The 24806-nt window shown below is 44.8% G+C and overlaps 2 protein-coding genes across 4 annotated transcripts in view; one reads left to right on the top strand and one right to left on the bottom strand.

The window, feature by feature from the left end:
* The first annotated feature begins 2826 nt into the window (after nucleotides 1–2826).
* DHX57 (DExH-box helicase 57) lies at nucleotides 2827–19293 on the top strand. 2 transcript variants are annotated; one of them, XM_015622805.3, is made up of 24 exons: nucleotides 2827–2879; nucleotides 4141–4343; nucleotides 5077–5229; nucleotides 5501–5665; nucleotides 6013–6815; nucleotides 8143–8339; nucleotides 8473–8594; nucleotides 8845–9040; nucleotides 9782–9906; nucleotides 11018–11151; nucleotides 11913–11967; nucleotides 12270–12466; nucleotides 12912–13028; nucleotides 13343–13439; nucleotides 13888–14061; nucleotides 14605–14805; nucleotides 15250–15526; nucleotides 16095–16190; nucleotides 16289–16372; nucleotides 16492–16629; nucleotides 17052–17126; nucleotides 17535–17669; nucleotides 18028–18228; nucleotides 18319–19293. In XM_015622805.3, the coding sequence occupies exons 2-24, from the start codon at nucleotides 4150–4152 to the stop codon at nucleotides 18460–18462; spliced, it is 4080 nt and encodes a 1359-aa protein (XP_015478291.1). In that variant the 5' UTR covers nucleotides 2827–2879; nucleotides 4141–4149; the 3' UTR covers nucleotides 18463–19293. The 2 variants fall into 2 exon arrangements, with proteins under 2 accessions (XP_015478291.1, XP_015478290.1); XM_015622804.2 differs by having other exon boundaries at nucleotides 2857–2960.
* Nucleotides 19294–20312: 1019 nt separating this feature from the next.
* The window catches only part of SRSF7 (serine and arginine rich splicing factor 7), a 5610-nt gene continuing 1116 nt past the window's right edge, over nucleotides 20313–24806 (bottom strand). Inside the window, exons 4-9 of one of the 2 annotated variants that reach the window (XM_015622806.2) lie at nucleotides 23936–24010; nucleotides 23718–23819; nucleotides 23170–23223; nucleotides 21896–21940; nucleotides 21236–21271; nucleotides 20313–20633 (exon numbers count right to left, since the gene is read on the bottom strand). In XM_015622806.2, coding sequence (XP_015478292.1) covers nucleotides 20609–20633; nucleotides 21236–21271; nucleotides 21896–21940; nucleotides 23170–23223; nucleotides 23718–23819; nucleotides 23936–24010 — 337 coding nt within the window. In that variant the 3' untranslated portion in view covers nucleotides 20313–20608. The remainder of the gene's footprint in view (nucleotides 20634–21235; nucleotides 21272–21895; nucleotides 21941–23169; nucleotides 23224–23717; nucleotides 23820–23935; nucleotides 24011–24806) is intronic. The other variant, XM_015622807.2, reaches the window with a different exon arrangement.

The raw sequence follows: 24806 nt of genomic DNA, 5'->3' as shown, positions 1-24806 counted from the left end.
GTCATCCAAATAAGGCAGTTCAGCATGATACTTCAATTTATCTTGTAAATGGTGAGAGCAAAATAAAAGGCCTTTTTAAACTGTTTTAGAGACTCACTCACTCACTATAAATGCAGGCTAACAAGATTGTCCAGCACACTAAGAAGCTAGATCTCCATTCAGAATCTCAGAAGAAATAAGCTAAAAATTACTGTGGGCACTGAAGATGCAAAACACTTTAAATATCATTTTATGAGCTGCACACACAATTTAATTAGTTTTTGCTCTAGCTTTTTCCAATAATATGGAAAATGGCATAATTAACCCCACTATTCATCCCAAGCCGAGTACATTTTAAACTCACCCCAGGATAGTTGAAGATCCTTCAGCACTGGCAGTTGCTAGAGTTGGGAATTAGCACTGTGTAAGAAAGCAGAGAGAGAGAGAGAGGAGAGCAATGGTGGCTTGACATTTCCCAGGATGGGACTGTCACATGCTAATCGCTGATTTGAAAGGCAAGCATAACAAAAGCCTCCTAATTATATAATCTTCGGGTCACATCCTCGCGTGCCCATGCGAAAACCAGGACTGTGCACTTGGAAGAAGGCGTTGCAGACTTTCTGACTTTTTAATTAGCATTGCACAGGGCGGGGGAGGGAGGGCGAGGAGCCCTGGGAAGTGACGGCAGCGGGGCCATGTGGGGCCATGCACTGGTGTGGCCGTGCTGCTTTGCCAGGCTCAGAGGATCTTAAGTACCTCCTGTGGCATCCAAAAAAAACCAACCTCCAGATGGGGACAGGGAAACGGGACCAGCTCCTCCCTACCTGCTGACACCCTGGCTTTCCTAGGGATGCCTGGGCCAAGAAGGTGCAGGGGCCAAGGGCAAGGTTGCCAAAGCAGCCATGGCAGGGGAGCAGCGACAACCAGCACTTGAGTACTTTCTGTTTCTTGCTAGATGATGAAAAAATTTCTTTTGAGTAAAAATAAACAAGGAATTGGGGGGTGGGGAGTAGCAGCCCTCCACACCTGCTCCATTTCTAGGAGGATCAGCCCTTCACTGGAGGGCTCTTTGCTCCAAAGGGCCTCAATGAAGCATGTGGAGAATGCAAGTAGCCCAAAGGTAGGGCTGTCAGGGCAGTGCTTGGGCCAGTCCACTGAGTTACTCTGAAGCATAAGAACAGGGAGACATAAGGGAAGAGGCACAGTAACAAAAGGCAGACTAATTTCTCCCTGAAAGACCAAGATCTGCTCCAAAGATACCCCCCAGGCAGAAAACCTGAAATGTGAAACTGCACAGCCTAAATCAGTATAATTGCTGTGCAGCATCGATAAATGTGGAGTCCTAGCAAAGGAGCTGAAAGGACAGGCTCCTAAATTAACAGAAGCTCTCTGGAAGATGCTGCAACCTCTGAAGTCAAGGACTAGGGACAGATGACACGGTATTTCTTTTTTGGTTTGGTTTTTGGGTTTTTTTTGGAGCTGGCTATTTCAGAAGCAAAACACAAGAAAATTGAACAAAATCGACTGTTCCCCTCAGGCACAAACACAAAAAAAGGTCTCCTTTTGCAGTCCCCCTCTAGAAAATTAGAATAGTGTATATATATATGAGAATAGAAGTATTTTCACTTCAAGACAAGAAAGCGTCTGAGAGTCAAAACCCCATGAGATCATGCAATGCATTTCTTCTGCTGTAGACAGCCAGCTTCTCCCAAAGCTGACTCCATCTCCTGTGGACAGGCTGTTCCCAGAGGTGGGTCCATGGAGCATGTAAGCCCTGCTGGAGCAGGCACCTTTGGGTGGCACGGAGTGTGAGTCAGCAGCATTCCTATGAACCACTCTTCCCCTTGTGGGAGCGGTGGGGAACCTTTATGGGGCAGAGCAGACCCAAATGGGCCATCAGAGTGGTGGCAGTGACCACCATCTGCAGAAGGACCCTGAGGAAACACCCTCATGGCAGGTGGTGTCTCTGAGTTGGGGGCTGTGCTGGTTCTTACACAGCCAAACCAGTAATTTTTTTTTTTCCTTTCACGGTAGTTTATTGCTTTAAACTCCAACGTGGTACAGGTTGCCTGGAGGGGCTGTGGAGTCTCCATCCACAGAGTCAGGAGCTGACAGGATGTGGTGCAGGGCAGCTGTCATGGGTGACCCTGTGTGTGCAGAGACGCCTTCCCCACCTCAGTGACACAGCACTGGGGTCTCTTGTCACTTTTGTCACCCTCATTCTGAAACTGGTATCGCTTTCCTCCCTTTTAATCCCCCACTCTCAGTTCTGTAGTGATGGCTGGAGAAGATCTCCAAGATCACAGAGTACAGCCATTAACCCAACACTGCCAGGCCCACCACCAAGTGCCACATCCCAGGGTTAACACTTCCAAGGATGCTGATTCTCTGGGCTGCCTGTCCCGATGCCTGGCCAGCCTTTCCATGAACACGTTTCCTAACTTACAATCTAAACTTTCGCTGGCACAACTTGAGGCCATTTCCTCTCATCTCGTCGCTTGCAGTCTGGGAGAAAAGGCCTGCCCCCACCTGCCTGCTCCTGTCGGGGAATTGTAGAGAGTGAAAAAGTGCCCCCTGAGCCTCCTTTTCTTCGGGCCGAGCCCCCCCAGCTCCCTCTGTAACTTGTGGGTTGGTGCAGCGAGCACCTACCCAGATTTTCAATCATCGTTCTCTCGTTTTACTTGGGAATACGAGATGTACTTTAAAGCCCGGCACGCCTGCTGAGCAACACAAACAGAGACACAAGCGCAGAGGAGCTGAAAGCCGCACACCACCCTCAGCGCCGGGCGCTGCGTGAGGGGAGCGGGGCGGAGCGGGGCGGGGCGGGCGGAGGTGCCGCGGCCCGGAAGGGAAACGCCGCGGATCCGGGTCGGGGAGTCCGGGAGGTGCCGGGCAGAGAGGTGGGAGCGCCGGGGAGAAGGGGTGCTGGAGCTCCCGGGAGCGTCACGATTCCGCGGAGAGCGGGGCTGGAGAGGAAGGGGGTGCGCGGGGGCTGAGCGGGGGCGGCTGAGGGGAGCAGGGCAGGGAATGGGGTCCGGGAACGCGGGGCTGTGTGAGGATGGAGGGTCCCCAGACACCCGGGGAGGGTGTGCGGGGAGGGTGCCATGGGGAAGTGCGGGACGAGCCGGCGGAGCTGCTCCGTTCCCGGGGCTCTGTGCTCTGAGCTGAGAGGAAGGAGACAGAGCCGTGTGTGGCAGCGGCCTCGATGCACCTGCCATGGTCTCTCTCTTCCTTCCCTCACTTCTGCCAAGCTGCCCGAGCTGGGTCAGCTCGGCTGTGAGCTCCTGTCCAGCCCCGGTGGAGCTCCAGCGGGGATAGCGGCCGCAAAAGGGGGAATTTCCTTCTTTGCCAGCCCTCGTTTGGGCTGTTACTTGTGCGCGGCCACATCAGTTCTTGTCCTGGCTGTGGAGGTACCAGTGCAAAGATCCAGGGAATAATCTCCTGCCGGACTGCCCACAGCTGCTCACTGTCCCCTGCAATAGCCTCCCATCAGCAGGAGGTGCCGTAGGAGGATGTGTTGGGCCCTTCTGTGCTCAGTCCCAGCAGGCTGCTGTCAGCGCTGGGAAGGACACTGCTGTGAGGAGGAGGAGGCCGCCTGTTTCCCAAGGCTGGTTCAGTGACTCCCCTCTCACCAGGCTCAGCAACCTGGGCAGCTCCCTGCAGAGGGGAGCCCAATGTGAGATAATGTGAAAAAACCCATTGTATCTTCGGTTTTAGCTCCCCTTCCACCTTTTAGTCTCAGCCCTGCAAGCCGCTGAGTTAAAAAATGATGGGGTAGGAGGCTGCTTTCTTCTGTGAAACTTCCCTTGAAGGTTTGTGGGCTTCTGTGTCCATGAGGGTTCCATCAGAGTGGCAGAACTGGGGTTCCCAGGTTAGGCAGCACTGCTGGTGGGCTCATGCTTTTGCCAGAGAGTTTTGTCAAACTTGCAGCTTTCGGCTGAGGAATATTAGTTTTATTTTCTAAAGCCGCAGAGCTCACTAAGCAATGTCCCAGAAGAATATTTTTTGCTCCAAGTGCATACAGATACACCAATATGCAGATAATCAACAGTGGTTTGAGAGGGTGTCCTGTCACATAGAAAAACAAATTATGTGTGCTTAGACATACAAAATGTGCTTAATCACCTCCACAGCTAAGGGCTATTCTTTCCTCTTCTTCAGCAAGGAGCCATGAGTTGGGCAGGGAGGAAAAGAGGAAAGCCCAACAGAGGAGGAGGACGAGGGAGAGGAGGCAGCGGGAGACGAGGAGGCAGCAGTGGCCATTCAAACAAGCCTCAACTTGGTGGAAGCAGGAAATGTTCAAGCAAAATTTGGGATGATGGAGATGATTTTTGCCTCTTTGAGGAACCAAGGCTAGAATCCAGGTATTTCTGTTAATTTGGGGGGGATTGTCATAGAGATATCTGGGATACTTGGGGATTGTTAAGGATACTTGGGGGCATTTGAGATACTTTTTTGGATGTTGTCATACATAAACACTTGGGGCTGGTTTTTGGAGATGTTTGAATATAGAGAAGAGTGAAAGGGTGATGAAAGTGTTTCAGTATGAAGCAGTTTTTACATGTCTTTCTTGATTAATGTTTTATAAATTTGATGCCTAGGGAAGTGCTTTATTTTTTAAAGATTAAAACCTCTGATTTTCTTCTTTGGTCATAAGGTAATTCCAGGACACTTTCAGTCAGAACACACTAGTAAACACAGGATATTAATATTTGTGTATTACAAAACAGAAGCTGGGCCATGGAAAATCAGCAGTTTAGAATTAGTTTAGTATCCTGTGTGTGTTCTCACCTGTCTACCTTAGAAATATGTGGTTGTATTGTAGTCTGAGAACATCTTTACCAAGCAAAGTGTTCAGTAAATGATTTTGGATTTGACATAGGATACAATACATGTATGCACATGTGTATGCAGATAAAGACACACAAATCCTGATCACATAAGAGTGAATCCAGCTGAATAATCCGTAGGTGATGGATTTCTCTAATTTTGATTTTTCTGTTTTGAATTACAAGTTTGGGCCCTAACATCCCAATTCAGTCAAGAACATTTGAGCCAGGTAAATAACTCATGGTAATGTCTTATTTTAATTTTCAGATCAAGTGCCCCTGCCAGAAGAGGAGGGCAAACGAAGCAGAGACCTGAAGCAAGAATGCCTCTGCAGACCATACACATGACATCAGAGAACCAGAGAAGAGTGAAAGAACTTCTTCAAGAGCTACAAGGGCAGGAGCTGGCTCCTGAATCAGAGTTAGTTTAAGTGGAAGCACTATTTCCAGCTTTTCTACTTGAGCATGCTTTAGCAGACATGCTATTAGAAATGGAAATGGTATTTTTTCCCTTAACATTTAATTATCTCAAGCCCTATGGTTTTGACTCTGCTGTGTTCTTCTACAATATTAACTCTGGGAAAGGCGTAGCCAAATCCTCCATTTAAATGAAGGATTTAAAACTGCAGAGTTTTATGTCTACTCAAGAGTTTAATTTTGTTTCATTTTAACTTGATAACTCTTTTTATCAGTGTAGCTGGAGAAGATGATGATGAGCCTGATTACCTCGATGATGAGCAGTGCTGGTCAACAGAACAGGAAGCTTCTGATGTAATTCCAAGGTTGTCTGCTGAGCCAGCTGAGCACAGAATTGTAGACAGTGAAGTGTCTTCATTTGCTGTGCACAAACTCTCCAGGTGATGCTTTTTAATGAATAATTTGTATCAGGAAGAGGTAGAGCACTGGTCTCAATACTCTGTAATCCCTCCTTGTAAGTGTTCTTCCGTTTTGCTCAGATGTGAATACTTAATATTTTTGCTTTGTTTGGGAGCATTTTATATGTGACAGCTTTTTCTGAAGAGTTTAATTTCTGTAGTTGAGTGGGGAAATCTAACCCTGAGACTGTTAAGTGCTGTATTCTGAGGTGTGAGGCAGTGCCATGCATGCTCCCTTACTGTGAGCCAAATCAAACAGATCTGGGGTTATTTTGCTTCATACGAGCCTCTCACTCACTTGTTGCCCTGTTTTCTCTGTTTTGGTGCAGGTATGGTTTTGACTGTGAGCGTTGTAGGGCAGTGCTGAGATCCTGCAATGGGAACATTGGGGCATCACTGGAGTATTTGCTATTGCAGTGCTTCTCTGAAAGGTATGGAGAGAAGATGCAGGTTTCTGCAGTGGCTGCTGAAGCCAGTCAAGAGGAGTGTTTAGAGCAGAGACAAGAAGAAGCTTTTGCCCTCCGGTCAATTTATGGAGAAAAATTTGTAGAAAGGATTAAAAATCGTGTTTGGACTTTTAGTTTGGAATTGGACTACCTAGCACGCAGGTTCAGCAAATCTAAACAAAAAAGTACAGGCGACACAGCAAAACAGACTTCAAAGGAAATATGTAAATTTTACTGCCAAGGAGGCTGCAGGTTTGGTTCAAAATGCAGATTTAGACATGAATTCCCTCCAAACCATCCACTAAATGCATCCAAGAACTCTGTAGATGATTCTCATCTCAGGCATAGTGATGGTCCCATATATGAACTTGAAGTAAGATTTCCTGACGAGAACAAGTATCCTCTTCAGGCACCTCTTGTGGCATTTTACTCCACTGATGAGAATCTGCCTCTTGCTTGTCGTCTGCACATTGCTGAATTCCTCTTTGGAAAGGCCTTGGCAGCTGCAGAGTCTCATGACCCAGTGGTGTACACCTTGGTGACTTGCTTGGAAGATGAACATGAGATCAGCGAGTTCCTGAGCAATACTCAGCACAAGTTCAGTGTTCCTCCTGTGTCCCTGCTGGCAGCACCTCCTGTGAAGCCACAGACAGACAGTGCACCTGCTTCAAATCAACAAGCTGAAGGTACATCAAATCTGCTTTATGGTTTCTGGGCTAAGAACAGTCAGAAAGGTTTAAAAGAAAAAAAGAGAGACATGCAGAGCCCCCAGTTCAGCCATCTGTTCCAAATCTATTTCTGGAGATTAAAGTCATGTGGTGACTGATCCATGATCTGTCTGTGCCTGAGGAAGTTCCTTCTGTAGTCTAGCTGCAGCAGAGAGGTTTTGTGCTGACCAGAACCGAGTTCAAGGAGCACAGATTTTGGTTTGGCAGAGTGAGTGATGCCTGTTGCCACACAATCCCTGGAAAGCACTGAGAGGTGTGAGCTCACCTGAATGGACCAGAGAAGTGTGCTTGGAAGGGAACAGGGAAGGTTCAATTCAGAAACCTCTTTTTTTAAATTACTTAAAATTACCAACAGCTCCTCAAAATTAACTGATAAAGGTGGATTTAAGGCTGAGCAAATGTGGCAAGTGGTTATGGAATATTGTTTGAGGTATCTTCTCTTTCTATTTGCTGGTGCAAACAGGTTGATTTCACAGGGGGAGAGCTGAGGCTGTGTCACTTGTTGCAGGGTGAATTTCAAGCTCTCAACTCCAAAACTACTTCTGTCTAAGGCAAGCTTTTTTCAAGACAGTTTTAAAAAACAACTGCATCGAGTTGTAGAGCACTTAAATAGTGACAAACTCTATTTTTGCTACAGTAAGACGAAGTATTCCATTTTATTAACACCTCTGCAGAAAGACAGCTTTGTTCCAGAAACTGAGATTCCAAATAATCTTTAGTTATAAAATATTCCTTATGCTATAAAATCCCTTTTTTTTTTTTTTTGTAAAAGTAGCATTAAAACTTTCAAGGGCTGACTGACAGTCTGAGCAAATCCTGCTTTGGTTGATAGGCAAAGGCACTGAAGTACCTGGTCCAGTTTCAGCTTTGGTTTAAAAGCACTTGGCAGTAATTAACTAAAATTGCACTAACATATAAGCTGGTGCTACCATCAAAGCATTTTGTGCTGCATAGAAGTGGTTGTGTATTGGAGAGGTGAGCTGAGGCACATGGAAAACATCCAGGAAGGCAAACCAGTTAACCATCCTGGCTCCCTGTGTGGCCACCCAGATCCTGGTGCAGGGGTAGGGACAAGTGGGATGGGGCTGGAGAAGCTGTGGGTGATTTGGTGAGGTGAGGTTTGCTGGTGGTGTTGAGCTAAATGCATAACAGAAACAGTCCTGCAGACCCTCAAGCCCAGTCTAGCAAAGTTCTTTGTTGGGAATGCTGCTGGAACATGTCTGTCTTTCCTGCACTGTCTGTTCCTTAGTAATAGCAATACTTACCTGTGCCTCTTTGTTCCAAGCCTCAGCAGTCTCAGAGCCTCAGGAAGAAGAGGTGGTGGCTGAAGAGGAGGAAGAGGAAGAAGAGCCTGAACAGGTTGTTGTGGAGAATGAGAGTTATGTGAATTTGAAGAAGAAGCTTTCCAAAAAGTATGATGTGCAGGCAAAGTCTCTGTATAATGAAAATGTTAAAATCTGCGCACAGTTTCGGCAGAAAAAGGTACAACGTGCAGAACATAATTTTCTTGCTTATATTAGAGAAATAAATGTTTAAGAGACAAGCTCTTGATTCAAATGGTTCTATTCTATCCCAGTGGTGGTCTTACTGCTGTGCTGTCTGTTTGTTCCATCAGTCTTCCAGGCACTTTCAGTCAATGCTGCATGAAAGGCAGAAGCTCCCTGCATGGCAAGAGAGAGAAAACATTCTGGGTTTGCTTGAGAGTCACCAAGTTCTTGTTGTGAGTGGCATGACAGGGTAAGAGTGTTGATTGCACATACAGACTTTATGTATCAAAGTATACACAGAATAACATGAAATGTGATCCATGTTCTGGAAAGGTTGGGGTGGCTCATCTGTGACCAGTGACAGCAGTCTTAGGTGAGCTTCATGTGAAGGATCACACTAATGAAACAAAGCAAATTTCTAGAGGAATGCAGTCAATTTATGTGGGTGGAAGGTGTTGGATTAGTGGGGTTTTTAATTAATTTCTGATTTTGTTGTGCAGATGTGGGAAAACCACTCAGATTCCTCAGTTTATCTTGGATGCTTCATTGCAAGGCTCTCCAAGCAGAGTTGCAAACATCATCTGCACTCAGCCTCGCAGGATCTCTGCCATTTCTGTGGCTGAACGTGTAGCCAAGGAAAGAACAGAAAGGATTGGACTCACTGTTGGATATCAGATCCGTCTGGAAAGTGTAAAGGTACACATGCTTTGCTTGCTGGTTTTCATTTACTACTATTAAAATGTGCTTAGTGCTTCTCTAGTGTACAGAATCTCTGCCCTATACCTGCCAGGCAGTGAGATAACCAAGTTTATATCATCTATATTTTATAAAATATTATGAAACACGTATTTTATTTCTGTATTTTATTTCATCTCAAGTTGCACAGTTTGTTTTGCAGAATGAGAGTGCAGTGCTGTGTCCTGTGGGTTTGCTTTCTGTTGAGTGAGGTGAAGGGGTTTGAGGTTGTGAGGTAAACCTGCTGTTCTTTGGAAGGCTACTGGCTGCTTTTCTGCCTGTTGCCATTCCCATGTGTCTCCCAAATAGAGACTGAAGGGTACAGCTACAGCCAGACAGAAACTGCTGTGTTGCAAGTGAAGTATTGTCTGTGTTGCAGCTGATTGCTTTTTCCAGGAAGTAGGCTAAAAAAGAGACTCACCAAATCTTTCTAGGAAGAGAGATCTGGATTGTTTATCAGAAAACAATATCCACAGAAAAAGCAGTTCATATTTTTTGATAGGTTGCAATGCCCCTTTTTAAGAAGCAGGTGTTGTCAGTGTCAGTCAAGAAATTAAAATCTATCTCCAGCAGGGCTTGCTTGTTTCCTCTCTGTCAAACCTGGCACTCAGCTGAAAACAAATGCTTTACAGCAGCACATAATCTCTTTGCACTGTGTTAATTTGCCCAGAGTCAACTGAATGCTTTGTCTTACCCTTCAAGTCCTCAGCTACCAGGCTTTTGTACTGCACTACTGGTGTGCTGCTGAGAAGGCTGGAAGGAGATCTGACTTTGCAGGGAGTCACTCATGTTATTGTTGATGAAGTTCACGAGAGAACAGAAGAAAGGTAAATAATCTCTTATCCTGTAAGCAAAATGAAGAAACATAGTCTGAAGGATAAAGGTGGCTAAGGTGCAGGTAGCTGATCCTGTGGCAGTAATATGGGATGGTGGAAGGAGTCTGGGTGTAGGTTCTTGTCTTTGGGCAACAGGAAATGGTGCTGCAGCAGCTTGTGAGAAAGCACCTCTCTCATAAATTGATATGCCTCCAATGTGCCCTCACATTGCAGCAGTGTTGCAAAGAGATTTCGGATGGTCTGGAGGGTTAAGTAACATTGTAACCACAGCTGTTTGTTTCTTACAGTTTCCTTGTTTCAACTTTTATCAAATACCATAATTCTTCACATGCCTTTTTGGGATTTTTTTTCTCCTGATGCTGGCTTCAGCAGAGCAAGGGACAAACGCTCACATTTCCTTCCAATCTGTAGATTTTACTAGACAGTCTCATCCTATCCTGCTCTAGCCTCCTGCAGTTTTACCCCACTGACCTGCTGATCACAGGCAAAAGATAATGTCTGTCAGTGTCTCTGTAAATCAAGTGACAAGCATCCTTTGTTTTCCTTATCAAACACTGCAGTGCAGTGGGTTTCTAGGAGGCTTTGTCTCTTACCCATTATTCTGCAGCTCAGGTGGTATTTTAGCCACTTAAAAGGGCTTGTGTCTCTCAAGGATTCCTCTTCCTTCTTATTTAAAATCACTTCAAGCCAGTCTTCTAGTCATGCCACAAAAGCTATAAATATATAGGGGAAAACAGAGTGAGCAGAGAAGACTGGGTAAGTTTGAGTAACTCTTCCATTGAAGAAGAGGAGCAAAAAGGACTCATCTGTTACTTTGAGTTAGTTTCTTATCTGATGTTCTTGTGTTGTCATTAATGTAAGTAACTTATAAAACTTTTTGTTCTTTAAATGGTTTTGCTAAGTAATCCTGATGTTCCAGTAAGGGACAACCAGGAAAGAGTCAGATTTGCAGATTGCCTGTCACTAAGCCATTCCAGCAAGCCTGTGCTTCTGTGGTGGTGTTGCTGTGCTGTTGGAAAACACCAGGAAGGTGGACAGAAGGGGAGAAAAATAGTCTGAAAGACTGAAGACATTCAAATGTTCTTTTGTCTGTTTTCTTCAGTGACTTCCTGCTGCTGGTTTTGAAGGATATAATGGTTCAGAGGCCAGACCTGCGCATTATACTGATGAGTGCCACCCTGAATGCTGAGCTTTTCTCTCAGTACTTCCACTCCTGTCCAATCATTAACATACCAGGTGAAAAACATTCATTTTTATTATCATTCATTGTTTTAGAGATTTGTTTCCACTGTTTCTTTTTGCAAAGTGTTTCTCAATTCAGGATGGGGATGTATACAAGAAATATGATGCTGGACACTTAGAGGGAGAGACTGAGGAGATTTAGGAGAGAAAGGACTTGGAAATGCTGACATTTTTGTGCTGTGCACCAGCAGAATTTTCCTCCTCAGAAGACAGTCATTATATGGTGTGTGCATGACATGGTTCCCTGGGATAGTTTTACCACAGCTGAAGACTTTCCTGTGTCCTTGTGAGTAAAGGATCAGTGAGGGGATCCAGCTGGATGTGTGCCCATTTAGCCAAATGTGCCTTTTAAATTGCTGAGTTATGACGTGGAGCAGGAGAGGAGCATGGGTGTGTTCCCATAAATGCCTGTGTGAGTGCATTGTGCATGTTACCATGGAATCCTAGATTGGTTTGGGATGGAAGGGACCTTAGAGCTCATCAAGTTTCACCTCCTGCCATGGGTAGGGATGCCCTTTCTCTAGAACAGGTTGCTCAAAGCTCCATCCAACCTGACGTTGAACGCTCCATGCTTGGATAGAAGACATCCACTATTTGTCCTAGTCAGAAATTGTGCTGAAGAGTGCAGTGTAGATGAGAGCTGTGAGGCCAGTGTATGTCATAATAACCTGTATAAAATTACAATAATCTTTGATCTTTTTTCTCCATGCTGTGGTGGCATGTGTAGATAGATTTATTCTCATGTTTCCTTTCAGGTCGAACGTTTCCCGTGGACCAGTTTTTTCTGGAAGATGTGATTGCAATGACAAGGTGTGAAATTCACACATTCTCAGGTGCTTTTGGGTGGTTAGGTTGAGGTTGCACTTTTGACCTTGAGACTGCAGTAATTCTGTGCATTTATTTAAAAATGAAATCCTCTCAGATCTCCTCCATGACCTGCACTCTTGGAGCTCTACTAAAGCACCTTGACCTTCATGTTATCTATGGTTTATACAAAGTTCATCGCAGACTTACTAGAAAATATTTTGGATACCCTATCTCTGTAGTTAATTATTAGAAGGAGACTGTTAGGCTTCTTTCCACACCACCAAATGTTCTTCTGTGCTGTCCAGGTATGTTTTAGAGGACAGCAGTCCCTACAGGAGGAAGGTAAAGCAAGAACAGAATGGGAGACACAAAAGAACTGCATTTGAAGAAGTAGAGGAAGACCTGAGGCGTGCTGGCCTTCTGGAAACCACTGACACCGTGGTCAGAGATTCAGACCCAGACCAGAAATTAACTCTTAAGCAGCTCCTTACACGATATAAAGGTGAGCTCTCTCTTAAATTTAATAAATTGGCACATAGACAACATGGGATATTAGCACTGTAAGCTGAATGCTGATCTGTAATTCAGAGTTTTGCACTTGTGAAGTTCTAGATGAGAAACTTCTTGCCAGTTTAAAAAAAAAAAAGAGAACCCATTGTTTCCTTAAACTACAGCAAACATCTTGGCTGAAACTAGTTCTTAGCATCTGAAAATGGACAATTTCAGCTACTGTCTCTTTCCATTCCTTTTCAGATGCCTTGTTAGTTCCACTTTGCTCTCTGCATCTGTTCTTGCTGAAGCAGCTTTACTTGAGGCACAGCATGGATTTGCTCTTTTCAGGTCTAAGCCAGGTGCTCTTTAAACCGAGCTGTAACTGGTCCCATGCATCCACAGATGTTTTTTACAAGACATGGATTTACTGCATGTTTTATTTCTTTTTTTCCCAGGGGTTAGCAAGGCAGTGTTGAAAACAATGTCTGTCATGGATTTGGACAAAGTTAATCTGGAATTAATTGAAGCCTTGCTGGAATGGATAGTTGCTGGCAGACATTCATACCCCCCAGGTAATTTCATTGTCCTTGGGAGATAAACAGAAGAAGATTCTTGGAAGGTTCTTGGATAGCCCAGAACTAATGATTTGCATGCAGAGTTTCTGTAGCTACTGTGTTTGAAAAAAAACCATTTCTAGTTGAGTTATAAAGCTTGTGATATACAAGGGAGGGGAAAGGTGAGAAAATTGTCTAATTTGAAAAGTCTTTTGTGAAGGACTGTTACAGCCTTCTTTGTGCTTTTTTGATACAATAATTGCACATTAGAAAAATATTGTGCTGTCCTTTTCTTTGAGTGATTTTTATTTTTTTTTTATCTGTACGTATAGGTGCTGTGTTGATATTTTTGCCTGGCCTAGCAGAAATCAAGATGCTTTATGAGCAGCTTCAGACTAATGCTCTTTTTAATAACAGGCACAGCAAGAGGTAAGGCAGAAAAACTCTAAAGCTGTCTCTTTACCCATAAATAAAGAGTAATTTCCTGCACAAAGCCTGCCTTTATCCAGGGATCAGTAAGCTTTATTAAATGTGTGAGCCAACTCCAGTCAGGGTAATTCCTTTTCTACTATCTTGTTGGCTTGCTCCTTTTGTTTTTCTCAGCTCAGGAAGGTCAGTTGTTGAAGTTCTGAGACCCTAGCCAGGAGTGGTTTCCATTTTGTGCTCTGCATGATCCAGGCTCCTGATCTCTCTGCCCTTGATTTGTATCAGAATGTTTTCTGAGTTACATTTAGTTGTGGTTGTGTTTGACCTTGGATGGTTACAAGGAGAACACTCAGGACAGTGTCTAGGGAGGGAAAAGTGTGTGCAGGCGCATTGTTCCCAAGAAGGAAGAGGCTGGAGATGCAGTGAGCGTGTTGTGCTGTTGTCCTTGCAGGTGTGTGGTTTATCCACTTCATTCCTCACTGTCCAGTGAAGAACAGCAGTCTGTGTTCCTCAGGCCTCCTGCAGGAGTTACCAAAATCATCATCTCTACCAACATTGCAGAGACGTCTGTCACCATCGATGACGTGGTCTATGTGATTGACTCTGGAAAAATGAAAGAGAAAAGGTACTGGCATTCATTCTTCGGGGGTTTATAAACTGTTTTAAGCCTTGACTTGTCCAAAGAGCTGGGAAAAACTAGAAGGAAGTTTGGTCTGTAGAAAGCTGCTATGAGGTGGAGAAAGCCAGTCTAAAGTGAGATCCGAGTGCAGGTGTGGAAATTGTATCCATACAAAAGTTGGCAGCATCTGCCTGCTCAACCCTCCAGCCTGTTCTCTGTGCACTCATGAACAAATCCTTGCAAGGGCAGGTGATAGGACAAGGAGTAAAATGGGTTCAGACTGAAAGAGGGCAGGTTTAGATTGGATATTAGGAAGAAATTCTTTACTGTAGTGAGGCTCCAGCACAGGTTTTCCAGAGAAGCTGTGGCTGCCCCAGCCCTGGAAGGGTTCAAGGCCAGGCTGGACAGGGCTCTGAGCAACCTGGTCTAGAGGAAACTGTCCCTTCATGTGGTGGGGGGAAGTTGGAATTGGATGATTTCTAAGGTCCCTTCCAGGCCAAACCGTTCTGTGGCTCTGTCGATACAAGCCTGTCTCTTGCTCTCCTGTAGATATGACCCAAGCAAAGGAATGGAAAGTTTGGAGGACACCTTTGTGTCCAAGGCCAGCGCTCTGCAAAGGAAAGGACGGGCAGGACGAGTGGCCTCGGGCGTCTGCTTCCATCTCTTCAGCAGCCACCACTACAACCATCAGCTTGTAAAGCAACAGCTGCCAGAAATACAGAGAGTGCCCTTGGAGCAGCTCTGTCTAAGGTGAGCTGTTGTGTTTCTTGAAAAAGCCGGTGTGCAGAATGTCCTTCCTTTGCTGGGGGGAGCACCTGCCACAACCCACACCAAGCACCTTCATCATTCAAACATCAAAGGAAGAGGCCTTCCTATCCCTGCTGCACACTCTGCACCCCTTTGTACTGAGAGGAAACAAAGCAGCACAAATTACAGTTTTGCAGTAAGAACTTTATTTCAAACTTTAGTGTAGTAAATAGAAATCTGTTCCTATGGGTTCATTACTCCATATTGCTCCCTGACTTCTGCTCTGTGTTGCAGGTCCTCTTTTAGGGAGTGTGCTCTTCAAAGTATGTTTTCTGTTGGCTTTTTTCATTCTATTTTTACAAAAGCTTGTTTTTTTTATCCTGTGTATGGTGCTAAGCTGCTTTTTTTCTTTCTTTGTTTTTTAATTTTCCCTCCCCTTCTCTTAAGGATTAAGATCCTGGAGATGTTCTCTGAGCAGAGTCTTCACTCTGTCTTATCACGACTGATCGAGCCCCCTAGGACTGAATCTTTGCAGGCATCAAAGGTGCGACTGCGGGACCTGGGAGCGTTAACTCCAGATGAAAAGCTCACCCCTTTGGGTTACCACTTGGCTTCTCTCCCTGTGGATGTCAGGATTGGCAAACTCATGCTGTTTGGCACCATTTTCCGCTGCCTGGATCCTGCGCTGACCATAGCGGCCAGCCTGGCCTTTAAGTCACCTTTTGTGAGTATTCTTAACCCAAGGGCTGTGCTTTTGTGTGTCAGAAAAATGCTGCTGTGACTTGCAGCACGCTACACTTGAGCATTCTAATTCTTCTTTTTAGCCTACATTGTTTATGTGTTAATGCAGTGCTTGTGAAAACAGTCCAGTTATAAGGAGAAGTTCAAAACCACGTGTTAGCAGCAAGAGTGGTATTTATATACAGTAGAAACAGTGAATATTATTTTGAATTTTTAGCTAATAAGTGCATACATTTTGTCTGAATTTGGTGTGAGAATTACACCAACTAATTAATATAAAGTGTGAAACAGTGGTAATGATGGAGCTGACACATCTGAGCTGTGAATGCAGAGGTCAGTTTGGATCTCAGTTTGTGTCTTCACTGTCACTTTGGCGTGTTGAATCAGGTGCTCTTTTGAATGCCTCATATTTTCTGTTATCCACAGGGAAAATTTACACTCTGACCTGTGAGCTGCTGTGAAAATACCAAAGAGAATGTGCCATGTAGCTCTAGAAGGGCTCGTCCAAGTGGTATGGGGAAGAACACACTAACCTGTTGCTGCCTGTCTAGGTGTCACCATGGGATAAAAGGGAAGAAGCAAACAAAAAGAAGCTGGAGTTTGCAGTAGGGAACAGTGACTACCTGGCTCTTCTCCAGGCTTATAAGGTGAGTTAAAACACAGTATCCTCTCTTGGAGTTTTGTGATAATTTGAAATTCAAGCAGAAATGTTTTATTAAAGGCTTCCTCCCATCCTCTCAATCAGGGATGGCGTTTAAGTATCAAAGAGGGCTCTCAAGCAAGCTACAACTACTGCAGGGAGAACTTTCTGTCAGGCAGAGTTCTTCAGGTGAGTCAGTGTTTGGGGCCTGGCACAGGGACTGGCAGAATCCCAGTGACAGAAATAAGCCACTGGGGAGACTCTTCCTGCTGGGCGTGGCAGCTGTCACAGTGCTCTGTCTGTTGCAGGAAATTGCCAGTCTGAAGAGGCAGTTTGCAGAGCTGCTTTCTGACATTGGCTTTGTGAAGGAGGGATTGAGAGCCAGGGATATTGAGAAGAAGTGGTCCCAAGGAGGCGATGGCGTGTTGGATGCCACAGGAGAGGAGGTGATTCACAGCATTTCTTCAGTGCTTCAAAATGCTGCTGTAGTTTTTCATGTGGGCTGTCTTCAGGAAGACTGGAGCCAGAGATCTCCTGGGCTTACATGATGATCAGGGTTATCAGGGCTTGGTAGCTGCAGGCTCTTCTGTTCTCTGGTACAGCTTATGCTTGCTTTCTCTAGGGTGCAAGCCACTTTGTAGCCAGATGTCAAAGAACGATTCGGCTGGGCACCACGATAGTGGTGCCCGGTTTGTTCCATTGGCTGTGGGGGGAAACACAGCCCAGGTCCAGCCTGATGCCACAGGAGCAGTGACTTGTTCTCCTCTGTGAAGCACAGGAGTGTAGCTATAAAAGTGAACTGGTTTCAGGAATTCACCTTTACACACTGAGCTGTAGGATCCCTAATGATCCCCTATTGCTTTCACAGGCAAACTCGAATGCAGAGAACATCAAGCTGATCTCAGCAATGCTGTGTGCTGCACTGTATCCCAATGTTGTCCAGGTAAAAGGATTGGTTTTTCATTTTTCCTTTTTCTGTCTAGCATATCCACACAGCCTGCTTTCATTTGGGCTCAGTGTGGCAGCCTTGAGCCTGGCTTAGGTTGCCAAACTTTGCTACTTGTGGTGTCAGAGACTGGAGCAGAGCTCTTTTGTATTGCCTGAGACTGCTGCTGCTCTAAAAGGCTGATTGCAGGCTGAAGCCAGCAGCAAATGTTAAGAAGCCACTTAAAATTATACGTTTTTAGAAGGGTGAGGTTACAGAGGAAGTCAGGGTTAGCACCTGGAGTGTAATACCTGTCTCCAGGGACTTGACATGTTATTACTACAGAATTTCTGTTTTTGAAAAGTTTAGAACATAAAAGTTTTTCTGGTGCAGCAGATTTTTATAACCTTTTTTCTTACCAAACAGGTGAAAAAGCCAGAGGGTAAATACCAGAAGACCAGTACAGGTGCAGTCAAAATGCAACCAAAAGCAGAAGAGCTGAAGTTTGTTACTAAAAATGATGGTTATGTTCATATTCATCCTTCATCTGTGAACTATCAGGTCAGGATGCTTTTTTCTGCAAAGCACGCTTTTTTTTTTAATAAAAGAAACCACCTTTGCTTGAGTATTTAAAATTACAGTGAGGATCCCTATTGACGTTTAAAATAAAAAATCTTAATGATTGAACAGTCCTGTGTTAGGATGATAAATAATGGTGCATTCCTGACTTAGGAGTGTCCTCTTAGGCACAGAGTTAAACTCCAGCCTCTGGAGCCAACAGTTGTTGGCAGCTCTTATGCTCAAGGACTGTATTAGCACTGCAGGTGCACTTTAGGCACATTTGCTGCTCTCTGCAGCTGTAGAAGAGGCAGGAAGAGCAGTGTCACTCTGACCAGGCTCTTGTGTCCCTGTGTCCCAGACCAGGCACTTTGAGAGCCCCTACCTGGTGTACCACGAGAAGATCAAGACGAGCCGCGTGTTCATCCGGGACTGCAGCATGGTGTCCGTGTACCCGCTGGTGCTGCTCGGGGGCGGCCAGGTGCACATGCAGCTGCTCAAGGGGGACTTTGTCATTTCCCTGGACGATGGCTGGATCCGCTTTGTGGCTGCCTCTCACCAGGTGAGGAGGAGGAGGGGCCGTCCTGGGAGAGCTGCAGAGCTGAGCTGGAGATGAGCCTTACCCTTGCCTGTGTTTTACCACGTCTGTTAGGTGGCTGAGCTGGTGAAAGAGCTGCGCTGTGAGCTGGACCAGCTGCTGCAGGATAAAATCAAGAATCCCAGCATGGATTTGTGCATGTGCCCCCGCGGTTCTCGGATCATCGGGATGATCGTCAAGCTTGTGACCACGCAGTGATACCAGAACAGCTTTCTGTAAACAATCACCCATGGCCAATGTCCGAGAACAGACCAAGTAACATCAGTGTCCTGATGTATTTATTGGTCCAAAATGTGGCACTGACCTCTGGAAGGGTTTACTATTGAGTTTTGGGTTTTCCTTTTGCTTGCTCGCTGGTTGAAATTAAGGTGGCTTACAGTTGACTCTGGGAAATGAGAAAACAGCAACTCTTCCAGAAGGAATAGAAACTGCCAAGTGTTTTTTATGGGACGAAACTGGCAGTTGTTTTCTGGTCACAAAAACAGCTGCTAGCCAGCTGTTTCTCGTAATAGTCATGGCTGGAGGCAACATGTGACAGAGGGAGCTGCTTCCAAATTGGTTTAATCTCACATTCACATTTTGACCAAGACTTTACTGAGGCAGTGTTGGCTGACCAGGGATTCAGTTTATAGTTCAGCCTGAAGCCCTTGTACAAGTGAACACATTTTGTGTCAAGAGGTTCTGTCCTGTGGTGAGGAGAGGTACTGGATCAGTGTGGTGTTGGATCAGTGCAGGTTGCTCTGGTAAGAGGGGGTAAAACTCCAGGACAGTGCAGACATTTTCCCTGAAAGAGGCTGTTCCAGCCCTTCCTCCACTGGGAAGTAGAACAGTTGTAGTGCATTAAAATGAATTCTTGGGCAGGTGCCACTGCTGATGTGTTCTGGTATGGGGTAGTTCCTCCTGCTACACCCTGTACAGCTGGAACAAAATCCCATTTTTGGAAGCTTTCAGCCAAACTCCTGCTCTGGGGTCTGAGCTGCTCCAGTGTGTAGTGAAATGCTGTAGCAATAATGAACTATTATTTCCTCCCTTTGGTCTTGCTTAATTGCAGTGCTGAGCACTGCTGCAGCCAAGCTGCTCTAATACCAAGTGCCAGGAGTGGGCTGTCCCCTTTCACAGTAAAACCAGAGTGAACACTGCCTCCAGCACCAGTCTCAGCTACAACCTTCAGCCTGAGGAATGATGAGTGGAGGGAGGGGCATTGTTTGGAGAAGTTTCATTTTTTAAAAAAATACACGTGAATTTTTCGTAGAAGTTTCACACTAACACACCCTCCCTGTGAGGAAGATGACAGCAATACCAAGACCAACATGCCTGTGCACAGAATGGCCACAGCAGCTCTGCTGCCATGAATTAGGTTCTCCTCCATTCCACCTCCCTGACCTGGCACTGAGAGAAGGTAGAAGGATGGGATGTGAGAGAATTCACACGTTGAGATACAGGCAGTTTAATAAAACAAAAACACAAGCCAGGCACAGGCACAGCGAAGTGAGGAATTTATTCCCCACTTTCCTTGGGCAGGCAGGTGTTCAGCCATGCTGGGAAAGCAGGATGGTGTCCTTCCTAACATTCCTAAAATTACCTGGCACTCCACTCCAATTTCCTTGTTATTCTGAGAACAGACATCATCAGCCTCAAAGATAAATCAAATAGGCAAAGATCCTGCATTATTTTATTAATTCAATGGGGACAGTCTGGTTTCCCAAAGCAACCATGGATCAGCACAGCAGCAAGGCCCTTCCCTGCCAGGATGGAACCAGGCAGACAAGAGGACCTTGAGCTCTCAGAGCTCTCAATTCCCCACAGATCCTGCTACTTGAACATGACCTGCAGGTTGTGCTTAGGACCTGTCATCTCCACAAAACCCCTAAAAAAGGTATACAGACATCTAGTATACACTCCACAGACAACTGGCACTGGTACCTGCTCCCTCCAGCTGGTGCTCTGCAGGGATGCAGAAGGCACACATGTGCCTGTCCAACCTGCACCCTGTTTCTCATCCCAGGGGCACACTGCCTGCTTCCCCATCCCAACTATGAACAGCAGGGTTACCACAACTGATTTATTAGTTAGAAATGCAGTTTAATTCAACGCACCAATAAAAATAAAAAAAAAAAGCCCAACATTTTCAGATCACAGAACACAAACACAACAGAAGAGTTTTGTATTAGTCTGGTAACAATACTTTTCTTTAGAAGATAGAGATTCATGCCAATTGCTAGTCAATAGAAAGAGACTTCTAGGACTAAGCCCTTACATCACAAAATCCCTTATAATGTAAACAAAATATGTTTTTTACTAAACTTCTTAAATTTGAACCCATTCTTTTAGGACTTTCATTCCTTCAAGGGCTTCCGGATGGTGAGTGACTGAAAGGAAAAAAAGACAACAAACCATTAACAACTCCTACAACAAAACCAACATAAACCGCATGTTACCCCAGGCTTCCTCTGGAGTTCTGCCCCTACTTTCATTTACTGTTCTCAAACAATGAAAGAACAGTTACACTTTAACTTAAAAACTCCTTCAAGCTTGAAAACTGAAGAGTAATTAAGAGAGCCGAGACATCAAGCCTGCTCAGAAATCTCAATTCCAGCACATACTTCTCTGGTAACACAGGAAAACAACTTCCTCCATGGAGCATAGCACAACGTGGCACCTGTGAAACTCCTGAGCCTGCAGGAGTCACCAGCAGGAATGTAATCCTACACCACCCTCATGGCTTGCTCCATGCCTTACATTACTCACTTGTTCCCTAGATTTTCAATTCCTCTAACATTTCATTAAAGCAGGTTTCCTTAGGAGTTATTATCATGACATTCTGACTACCAGCAGCAGGAAATGCCTGTAAACAATTCATCTTCTCATAGTTCACAGATTTAGGCAATTAAAAAACCTGAGTTTGCCCAAGTTAACTTCTCTAGGAACTGCTCCAGCCCTAGGACACACTCCAGTTTTAAGACATTCCTACCTTCTCTTTGGAGATGGTGATCTGGACTTTGAGCGGCTGTTTAAAAAGAAACAAACAAACAAACCAATCAGTGTGGTTGCTACACTTGGGTGCTCTCAGTAACCACTTCTGACCATTTAAAATCAGAACAATTTGATGTTGTTAAATGCATTGACACTGCTGGTAGCAAGTGTACCCAGTTACTTTAAGCAAGAAGCTGCAAGTGAGAAGGAAAAATGCTGGAAGCCAGAGCCCTCGGGAAAAGAGCAACACACAGCTTCAAAGCTGCTGTAAATCACAGTAACCCTGCAAAGCAGGAGCAGTGAATCGAGCAGAGTTAGGGAGAACTACAAACATTTGAGAACAAAGGTAGGAGAAAATATGCCCCAAATCCTGGCAGAAGTGTTTTCTTGTGGTAATGAGTGAAAGACATCTGTATGCAGAATCCCTGAGGAATTGCCTACCGTCCCACTAAAAAAAATCAGCTGTTAAAAAAAGCCCCATAATGTATGAAAAATGTTTTTGAAATCAGCTATGGAAAGTAAAAAAACAACCCTGCAACTGAAATAGTGGTCCAAACACATTTTTAAATCAGGAGTCAAAAAAAGCAAAGAACCCCACAAAAAACCCCACCAACCAAAACAAAAACCACCTGAGTGGTACTTTTATTTGAACGCTCACCTTTTAGCAGGTAAGCCAGATTTAGATCTACCATGAGACTCAGACCTACAACAGGAGAAAAATAAAGCTCAGCAAAGCAGCCAGTGAGCATGCAAACACATTGAGAGTTAGCTACACCAGCAACAGCAGATTCACCCCACGCAGCAGCACCAACCACAGAGGGAAGGCTCTGGTGCTGCAGGCCTTCCCTGGGACCTTCCAAGGGAATCATTTAGCTCTTACTGCAGTCCCCACCCACCAGAAGGTACAAGTGCAAGCACAGGAAGCTCCCCAGCAAAGCTTCAGCTGCCAGTTCCACAAAACACCAGACCAGACTCCCACACTTTCTTCCTACCTGCAAGTATCCCTTCTAGAAGGGGAAAAATAGTTTCAAGTGTGATCTTAGAAAGTATTTTAACAGCGCATAAAGAGCCTGGAATCAGCCACAAGTAAGCATGTGGGCTGAAGAGCTGGTGCATTCTTTAGCTCAAGTTCCCAATGCCAATTTTATTTGAGCATAATATAGATTTTGCACCAAGATTTGGCTACTAATGAGTAAACTATTCCAAATTCACTTCAGGAATTATCTACTTAAACAGTGAGACTTTCCTCCCACATTCATTGCATTACTTTTATCAACTCAAATATTTGCTGTTACTTAAAAAGCATGTCTTCCTGGGGTGTCAGAATTCAGGCTATCGCTTGGCATCAGAATGTTCCTTTCAACAAGCTTGGCCAAAAAAGCAGAATACTTTTATTTCTGCTCACAACTGTTTTTGAAGGGTCATCAAGATTCACCTTTGCCTTGCCTAATAGCTCATGAAATGCTACAAGGACAATGCTGGCATGTGTTAAACAAAATATATGCCACTGCTTTGAAACCTTCCTGGTCACTATTCTGAGCCACTGTCTGTCCCATTTTCCCCCATAACAGTAACTTTTTACTGGATCAGTTACTGAAGATGGGAATGCTCACAGCCACCCAGAACTGGTACTCAGCAGCATGAGCATCTCTTCTACTGCTAAGTAAAAGGCAGCACAGCACACAAACCCATCCTCAATTTACTACACACCTAAGAACTTGTTTTCAAAAACTCTCTCCACAGACCTTATATTGTACATCACTACTTTGGTCTGTGACAAAGCATAAATTATTAAGTGTAAATATTGCTCTGCTGGACAGCCTTCTAAGTGCTTCCAGACAAATTCCCCCAGGAAAGAAAAAAAAAGAAACAACACACCACCAAACAACACACCAAAACCATTACTGGTTTGAATTAAAACAAGTATCTCACCTGCTTCGAGGCCATACAACAGACCGAGACCTGGAGCGTGACCTAGACCTAGATCTGGAAAAAAAGCAATGAAAGCTCTGCTATCAGGTGCTTCATACAAGTGAGACAAAACCAGTTACTGTAAATGTCCCAGGAAACTGAGAACTTCATGCACTATTGGTTTTGAAGAAGTAATTTTTATTATTAGAAGGCTGTAGCACCTTAGGTCAGTACCGCCATGCATGTAAAAAGAATGCCACTGTCTTCCTGGACTATGCAATTCCACCCTGTACACTTCAAGCTGAATTTGGAAACCTTAACCATACAGTAAGGCTGTAACTTTGGCACCATCTTAGAAACAGTGGTTCCAAAATTATACACTTAAATTTTCAACGAAGTGTTCAAAGTAGCTCTTACGTATGTAACACCACCAAAGTTCCCACCAACATATGGACTGCAAAACAAACTTACTGATTATATTATATATGTTATATATAGATACTTGATACTTCAGCTCCAACTTATGTGCCCTTCAACAATACTGTGGGGGTTTAACTGCAATCACATACCTTGATCTTCTTAGAGAACCAGAGCGGGACCTGCGGGGTGAGAATGATCTGTATCTACGAGGAGAGATCGACCTGGACCTGCGGTAGGAAGCTGACCTGGATCTACAAAAAGTGAAAAAAACAACTCATCACTGCAAGGTTTTTTCACAAAAACTACAGAAAAGGAAGGGTCCCCAGAGGGAGGAGTGGGAATGTAAACACAGAAGGCAGAGCCCTACCTCCTACCACGGCTGCGACTGCGTGACCGGGAATACCTTCTTCCACGGGACCTCGAGCGGGATCTAGACCGGGACCTGGGTTTAGGTTAGAAAAAACCGGTATCAGCAGACAGCTGCTGCACCCAGCACGTGTGAGGCCCTGCTGAAGTCAAAACTTTTTTCAGACAACTAAAAAGAGAATTTAAATATAAAATAATAAAAGAAAAACCAAACCAAACAAAACAACAAAAACACACCACTAGCATCTGTCAGTTGGAAAAATGTCTGGGCCTACTTGTCTTGATCATTTTTACTACCTAGAAAAATGTTAAAGCTGAATTACATTGCAGAATTACATTAGAATAGAAAACACTGTAATGCGTATTTAAAATAAACCTTGCAAGTTTGCAGGTCGACCCTCTTTGGCCCAAGGTCTAGCAGATCTAGACGATCTAGAAGTATCTATAGGCGAGCGCTGCATCTAGGTAGGTGTTCTCTTCAATCTAACGACGATCAAACTGACAGCCCAATGAGCCAGGGTGAGGCTTGATTGACGCAAGAAGATTTTTCTAGGTGGGAATGTGGTCAATCTGGTGTTCCTCTTTCTAAACCGGAGGGGGGCCCCAATTGAAAGCCAAATTTACTGTTACGGCGGTCACCGTCTCAAATTTTCTGCCCTTAAAGAATAAGGTGAAGCTACGTGTAGATGGCTCGAGGGGATCTGGCCTCTTATGCTGATCACCTCAAGGTCTAGGAGGATCTTAAGTGTCGGATTTGCAAGGCGCCTCAGCATGAAATCTTAAGGCTCGTGACATTCTGAATCAAGGCGACTGACTCAAACGAAGAAACCTGAAAGGTTTTGACCAGGTTGATTATTAAAATATTAACATTT

This window comes from Parus major, chromosome 3 (assembly GCF_001522545.3).
Source record: "Parus major isolate Abel chromosome 3, Parus_major1.1, whole genome shotgun sequence".
In the NCBI taxonomy this organism is placed as follows: Eukaryota; Metazoa; Chordata; class Aves; order Passeriformes; family Paridae; genus Parus; species Parus major.
The sequence above is the reverse complement of the archived record's forward strand: the minus strand, read 5'-3'. Positions and strand labels throughout refer to the sequence as shown.

What these genes read in the sequence shown, in the direction of transcription:
- DHX57 (XM_015622805.3), top strand. Translation starts at nt 4,150, where the DNA reads ATGAGTTGGGCAGGGAGGAAAAGAGGAAAGCCCAACAGAGGAGGAGGA. An exon ending in CAGACATTCATACCCCCCAG is followed by an intron (nt 13,029 to 13,342) that starts GTAATTTCATTG and finishes CTGTACGTATAG; the next exon opens with GTGCTGTGTTGATATTTTTG. An exon ending in TGTATCCCAATGTTGTCCAG is followed by an intron (nt 17,127 to 17,534) that starts GTAAAAGGATTG and finishes CTTACCAAACAG; the next exon opens with GTGAAAAAGCCAGAGGGTAA.